At 45.9% G+C, this 7,210-nt stretch overlaps 1 protein-coding gene across 1 annotated transcript; it reads right to left on the bottom strand.

The window, feature by feature from the left end:
• Positions 1 to 464: 464 nt before the first annotated feature.
• Positions 465 to 6,997, bottom strand: LOC139060342 (glutamate receptor 1-like). The gene is made up of 5 exons (XM_070539455.1): positions 6,965 to 6,997; positions 5,670 to 5,831; positions 3,466 to 3,628; positions 2,017 to 2,234; positions 465 to 689 (listed from the first exon to the last, which is right to left on the bottom strand). The coding sequence occupies exons 1-5, from the start codon at positions 6,995 to 6,997 to the stop codon at positions 465 to 467; spliced, it is 801 nt and encodes a 266-aa protein (XP_070395556.1).
• Between the last annotated feature and the right edge of the window lie 213 nt (positions 6,998 to 7,210).

Genomic DNA, 7,210 nt, shown 5'->3' with positions numbered 1-7,210 from the left:
GCGTTTAATGTTGCATTTGCAGTCGCATGGGCTGTTCTGTGATTGCGATCATTTGTCCAGCCCGATGTGGCGCCAGTTATCATATGCAGTCTCGTTTTCCCGTATTTTCTCTTGGCCACGCACTATTGCGATAACGAAGGTCGAGTTCCTATAAATGCTGATCAGGTGACTCGCGATGCAGTACCTGCGTCGAATGCTGCAGCAATGGACATTTATGCCCGTAGCATCGTGGATGCGCTTCTGGGAACGTGATCTTTTTGGGAGACTATGCAACACGTGTAACTTTCATACATTTGTGTATACGGAGTTTGCCATTGGCTCCTAAATTAGTAATGTCCGGCACGGTGGTATTGACATTTTATTGCCGTTCATTTCACGAACCGTAGTTTCTTCTGGTGTCTTTTAATAGGAGGTTCTTAGTCAGAAAAGCAAACTGTGCGATTGGTTGCTGTGAAATATCGTAATTATTGTTTGGGCGTGCGGCCCACGTACAACTCCCCTCGCGCGTCGTTGGCGGAGCACGCCTTCTCCCCTTCCAACACGTGCGAGGCTCGGCTCGAGATGAGCACCGCTTCGGAACGCATGGCCTCGCGCATCGCCTCCGGTGTCAGGATACGTCGAATCGGCAGCACAGACGCATGATGCTGCGCCATGCGCCACACGCGCTGGTACGAAGGGTCTTGAGAGCCCTGCATACCGGGCGAATGTGACTGCAGTCGAGTTAAGTGCTAACCCCAGCACAGAGAACTCGTTCTTCCTTTCCTTCTCACTTCCCTTTTCTGTCCGTCTCTCCTTCCCCCAGTGTAGGGTAGCAAACAAAGTGCAGCCTGGTTACTTTTTTCATCTTTCCATTTCTATCTATCTATCTATCTATCTATCTATCTATCTATCTATCTATCTATCTATCTATCTATCTATCTATCTATCTATCTATCTATCTATCTATCTATCTATTTGATCACACGTTAGCAACATTCGAAAACTGTGCAGAAGCTGCACCAAGCGAGCTTGTAGACATCCAGGGAGACAGCTTGTAGACATCTTGTAGAGCTTGTAGACGTCCAGGGAGGAGATGTTCTCTCACCCTGACGGAAAGATCTATACACTCCTCGACTTCAACACCTTATTTTTTCGACCTCGACCTCGTTAATTCCACCGAGTTGCTCTATGCGTTTACACATTGATCCACCGGCTAAACAACTGTCTGTTATTACGGGGTTATGTTACCAGATCTGTATGCGTGGAGAGGCCCTCTTTCTTGACTGTGGCACAGGTGCACGAATCCTCTGACAGCGCGAATATGGCTTTAGGATAATTTTGAGGCTATTCTGTCCCATTCACTATTTTAGCGTGTTCGGTGACACGCTGCATATGAAGGGTTTTATGCATGCGGGGCCGGCACTGTACTACCAAGTAGGCCTATGAACATCACCTGAAATAGCCTCTGCGCAAGTATTCGCTAAAACATGTTCGACACTGCTGAAACAGTCTTCAAACAGTACAACGTGCTCAGCCGCTGTATAGCGCTTACGTCAGTCATTTCTCTCTTGTCACGTCAAACAAAAAACGATTATAAAGTTTCTGCATAGCAGCACGTTCTGTGGTACATGAACACAATTTGATTTCCCCTTTGGTCAGCACAAATCAGCACAAATCAACATAAATGGTATGTCGCCAGCATGGGTGTTGCCGGTACGTCAGAGTCAATAAAATAAAAAGAAGAAAGAACAAGCGTACTTTTAATGGAATGCGATCATACTAAGTGAATTATTCAGCGATAGAAAGTCAATCCTTGACCTTTTGTGGGCATTGTAGGAAAGTGGTAGCACTCAAAACGGCACAATTTCTCCTCGTGTGCTAAGGACAATCTTAAATAATGTACTGCGTAGGGCTAAAGTATGACATATAGGAGTCCAGTGAAACGTAACTCTTAAAAGTGACCCACTTTAATGGGTCACATTTAGTGGTTTCCTTCACTTCCAACGGCACTAGGAGCTGTAATGATTGGTTCGTCACCCTTATGGAAGACACCACTGAGCTTCCCTGCGGCATATACGGCTTCAGGGATGGCCTTCTCGCGATGTCCCGGATGGAGTCCACTCGACCGGCCTCCTTTTTAACCATCATGCTGGCCTTCATCTGTCCCGCGAACGATGTGGTCATCACGATCACCAGCACCCAGAAAGCACCCGTCACGATCCGGGCTGGACCGGTTGTCGGTGCTAACGCGGACGCTGCGTAGTGTGGTGAAGCGTCATTGATGCAGCGTAAGTGGCAGTGTTGTGAAGTGGTGTGGGTGGCAGTACAGTGACGTCCAGTTGGTGCAAATGCCAGCAAACCTGTGCCGTGCAGGCTAGGTACTCCCAATACACTTCACACCAAAGGTGTGAAGGTGTGTGTGAAAGGTGTGGATTGTACAGGCGGACCTGCATGTCGAATGCTTAGTGGCATCAGTTTTGCCAGGGTGTCACTGTAACTCATAGCTCAGAGTGGCGTTGACATTTGCTAAAGAGACCAGCATTTTGCAAGAAATGTATGAGTGGAGGTGTCTCTTTCCATGTTTACACCCCGGTGATACTAGTATTATTTGTGATCGAGGATGTTCTGTCAGCGTCAACGCGGTTCGTCTTAACAAGCTCAACAAACTTGTCCTACGTGCGAATACGTTGGGTGGTTGAGCCCCTGCTTGGCTGACTACAGTTATGACCTCACAACCCTGCACATATTCAATGAGACACTGGAATATAATTTTTCATTGTATGACTTGTAAAGCTTCATACCACTAGCCAGTACTACGTAACCTAACTTACCTTATTCCCCCTACTCTCTTATTGAAAACTCACAGCGAGTGGAAGAACAATTGCTAGAAAAATTTTTCTCATTTGAATGATTCAAAAAAATTAAAAATTAAATAAATTATGTGGTTTTTCGTGCCAAAACCACTTCCTGATTATGAAGCATGCCGTGGTGGAGGACTCCGGAAATTTGGACCACCTGGGGTTCTTTAACGTGCACCAAAATCTAAGTACACGGGTGTTTTCGCTTTTCGCCCCCATAGAAATGCGGCCGCTGTGGCCGGGATTCGATCCCGCGACCTCGTGCTCAGCAGCTCAACACCATAGCCACTGAGCAACCACGGCGGGTGAAATGATTAAAAAGACTTCAGAAATAACCTACGGAATTGTTACAGCAAAACAAAACAAAAATAACACGAATTTTCCAATATTTCGTTCAGAACAACACCAAAACAACGTCTGTGATGCACCTAAATTTCGAATATTCCTTGTTACTGCAACATAAGCGCTCCCTATTTCGGCTAACGTATCCGCGATATCCAAGAGACCAAGCTCCCAGAGACCAAGATTTTCCACCCCAAAACATCTTCAAGAACGACCTGGTGCTCGATACTGTCGATACATTTAGTACAAGCACCAGACGCCACTGGCTGCTAATATAGCTTCTTACCTTCGCACAAGAGGTTCGCCATGAGGTCACAGACAGTTTCGTAGAGATCGTAGACCAATGGGTGCTTTTTGTTCACGGTCCTCTTCCGCATTCGGAAAATATGTTTGGTCGACGAAATGACGAGGGCGGAGATGAGAATGGCTCCGAGCACACAAGCCCATACCTGCATGGAATGTCGTTTCTGTATTTCTAAATCTAGACTAATATTGTAGTTTTCATGGCTACTGAGTTACTGTCCATCGTGCCATGACTTAATCTTCACGTTTCAAAACAAGTACATGACTCTACAGTAGGACTATATTAACGCGATAGAGTTAAGGGTCCCGTGTCGCAGAAAATGCAGTTTTAGTGAGGACGTCCGGCGCCGGCGTCCCCGTGATCGAAGATTCCTGTATGCAGGGTGCTTCAGCTAAATTCAGCCAAAGTTTAAAAATATTCCTATGCACTCGAAGACGACGCCACCAAATTCATGTTGCTCACTTTTGTTTGTAGTGTGTCAAGCTATATTTTGTAGTTTCTTTAATTAGATAATTAGTCAATATTAGTTAACCAACTTCTGAAGCGACGAAGATAGGAAAGATATGCAGTTAGAAAGTTGCAGAGCGGTTTGCAACATGTTCGAATAAACAGTTTCTGTCTTTCTATCGATTAAGTATATTGCGGATGCCCGCAATATACTGCACTTGCCAGGAAGCGTATAGGTAGCAGTCAGGGATCTTTGAATGCTATCGCTTTCCACTCTTGGAAGCGAAGCTTAAGCGTCCTCCAATTTTTATAATTTGTTTTTTTTAGCAATAGCAATTATATGGAATCTGCAAGCGCATTTCTGCCGCCGACGTCGGCGTCGACGTGAGGTTCCATATAAAGTCCAAGGCCAATCTGCAAGCCATTTGCATGGGGACAAGGTCAGCCGTGGGTTGGGAGGGAGAGGGGCGTTCTACTCCAGGCGGCGCGGCCGGCTGCACACGCCTAAAACCCCTTAAACTTCGTAAAGTAGTGACACTCTCCTCCTCCGCCTTCCTTCCTCCTCATTTCTCCTCTATTTCACGCTCCCTCCTCGACCGTGGAGCCGCCTACATTGCTCGAGCGTAGCAACGGCGCCAACATGAGCTCCTGGCCACTCCGTAGACGCTTCTCGAGCAAAAATGGCGCTGATGCACGGCGCGATGGCCCACGTGATGCTATTAGACCAATAGCGACGCGACGTCAGCCTCGGCCAGAGCACGCGAGGAGGAGGCAGCATTCTTCAAAGCGTGGCACAACTTTACGAAGTTTAAGGGGCTTTACACGCGCCCGCTGTATCTTGAAAGCCATCTGTGTAGGGAACACAGTCCGGCACGCGCTGTGCTGTCGCGGCTTAGTTCGCATTGAAGCGAGGCACGGCACTAAGGTCAGTTCGCTCACTGCTGCTGCCGCGCTGCAGCGTTTTGACAGCGAGTTCCCGCGTTCATCGAGCGAGATGTGTTCATGTTTGCTGGGATGCGCATGACACCATGCTTGCTAATTTAGTTATTATGCCTATGTTTACAAGTTTACACGACGGATAAAATTACTATCCTTACTTCGTATAGCTCTCCACTAATTTGCTATCGCAATCGGTTCTTTGCCTTTTGGGTGAAACTGCCGCTTATTTCTGCAAGAGCTGGATGGGTAAAACTAAGCGTATATGTTTTCTACACCCACGTGGACGGTGATCACGAGTATTCGGTCCAATAAATTAATTTAATGACGACCAATTCATCGCTCACGTCGAGTCCCTTTGGATAATTTGCGTGCCACACACTAACGGATGACACATGAAGAACGTGAAGTGCGTGGTCATGGGCACACACTGATTGATTGATTGATTGATTGATTGATTGATTGATTGATTGATTGATTGATTGATTGATTGATTGATTGATTGATTGATGGATTGATTGATTGATGGAGTGAGTGAGTGAGTGAGTGAGTGAGTGAGTGAGTGAGTGAGTGAGTGAGTGAGTGAGTGAGTGAGTGAGTGAGTGAGTGAGTGAGTGAGTGAGTGAGTGAGTGAGTGAGTGAGTGAGTGAGTCCACAACAGCATAAAACGTCAGTCGAATGGCTGTAGAAGAATACGTATGACAAAGAGGCAATTCTGGTCCGAACATGCCAAGTAGTAACTGACCTACACTGGCCACCTTTTTGTATTGATATGCTTTGCGTTTAATCAAAATGCCACGTGCCTGCCAGCTGAATATGCGAGTGGTGTCGACGATGCTGCCGTTGTTCCGGCTGAGGCGACCCGCCAGAATCACCAGCTCGATGGGCACGAAGGTCCGAGAGCCAAAAGCCACTTTCCCGGCTTCATCGCTCGGGTTTATCACAGACAGCGCCACGTCGACTTCCTAAAAGCAGGAGAGAGGGGAGGAAATGCTTTTCTTTCAGTGTTCGCGCGTAGGAAGAAGACAAGCATTAGCCAAGTTGCCACGGCACTGAACGGGCTGGGCGGTAGTGTTGGACAACTATTGGGAAGTCTCGTTTACTTCATCGAGTGCGTTTACGGATTGTCCGCAGGTATGCCATATTTCGTTCGTGTGAGAGACGACACAACTGCATCAGTTATTTTGAAGACAAAAGTAACAGCTGAAATTAAAAGCGTCATAAATTAGCTTGAATAGACGCACGTAGGTACACTGTACACCCGATTAAGCTTATTGGCGCCACTGATGCATTCATGGTGCCCAGGTGTAGAAGTTGCAATTGCTAGCGTCTTATGAACCCATCGCTCTACACAAGCACTACTCGTCATGGCTCAACATGTTGTTCAAGGAAAACAAGTTAGTGGGCTTCAATAGGGCTCACTGGAGATTCATAGCATCACCCTTTTGCATCAGTCAGACAGAACTCGGGTACAGCGTACTCTAGTGTCTGTCTCCCTGGCAACAAGCTTCACCAGATGCCTTTCTTGTTAATTTCTTACCTTAAATTTTACAAGGTGCTTGATGTCTGTGGTTACTAGCTCAACTCCCACTAATTGCCATTTTTCCTATTCCCTACAGCACTTTTTTTTAGCGACGTACTTTGAGGTATTTTTCAAGGCAACAAATCCTGTGCCTTAGAATGGCTCTTTGCTAATACAGCCACACGCATCAATACTACATAGCATGTGATGGCAGTAATTTACTTTCGATCCGTATAAGGCTTACAAATGCATGCGAGTCCAACCACTAAGTAATTCTGTATTTGAACAAGCTATCTGCATGTCGTTAGAAAGCAATATATTTTTGAAACAAGGCTACTAGCTTACTTCTACTTTCTTGCAAAACATAACATAAAAAATGTATAGTTGTTTTTTTTTTTTCATCTGTAATGACGCCACCTTAACATTTCTTTTTCATTTTGCCGTTAGTGTTTCCTTCTTTATCGTTTGTAGTGTCTGCATTCTGGCATAAATTTTTTGTCTTGCTGTCCCTACGTGATCACTTTCTCTTGAAACGTATGGCTAAAAGGGCCTAATAAAAAGCAAACTCCTTCCAACCACTACGCTGGCTCCCTGAGGGAACAGGGACATAACGACTCTGAAAGACTGAAAGTGTCGCAATCTCTAGTAACGACAAACTTAAGCCCGTGTAAAAACACTCTTTTCTTTTGGTATATTTTGTTGGTTTGTTTTTCTTCTTCATAACACGTACACCGAAAACGCTATACACGGGCCTCCCGACGCACCCGAAAAACAGTACAACGAAATACACAAGCTTTCGGTGATCTAATAGAAATTAAGACC

Source organism: Dermacentor albipictus, chromosome 5 (assembly GCF_038994185.2).
Source record: "Dermacentor albipictus isolate Rhodes 1998 colony chromosome 5, USDA_Dalb.pri_finalv2, whole genome shotgun sequence".
In the NCBI taxonomy this organism is placed as follows: domain Eukaryota; kingdom Metazoa; phylum Arthropoda; class Arachnida; order Ixodida; family Ixodidae; genus Dermacentor; species Dermacentor albipictus.
Note: the sequence above shows the minus strand (reverse complement) of the source record. Positions and strands in the feature narration are given on the sequence as shown.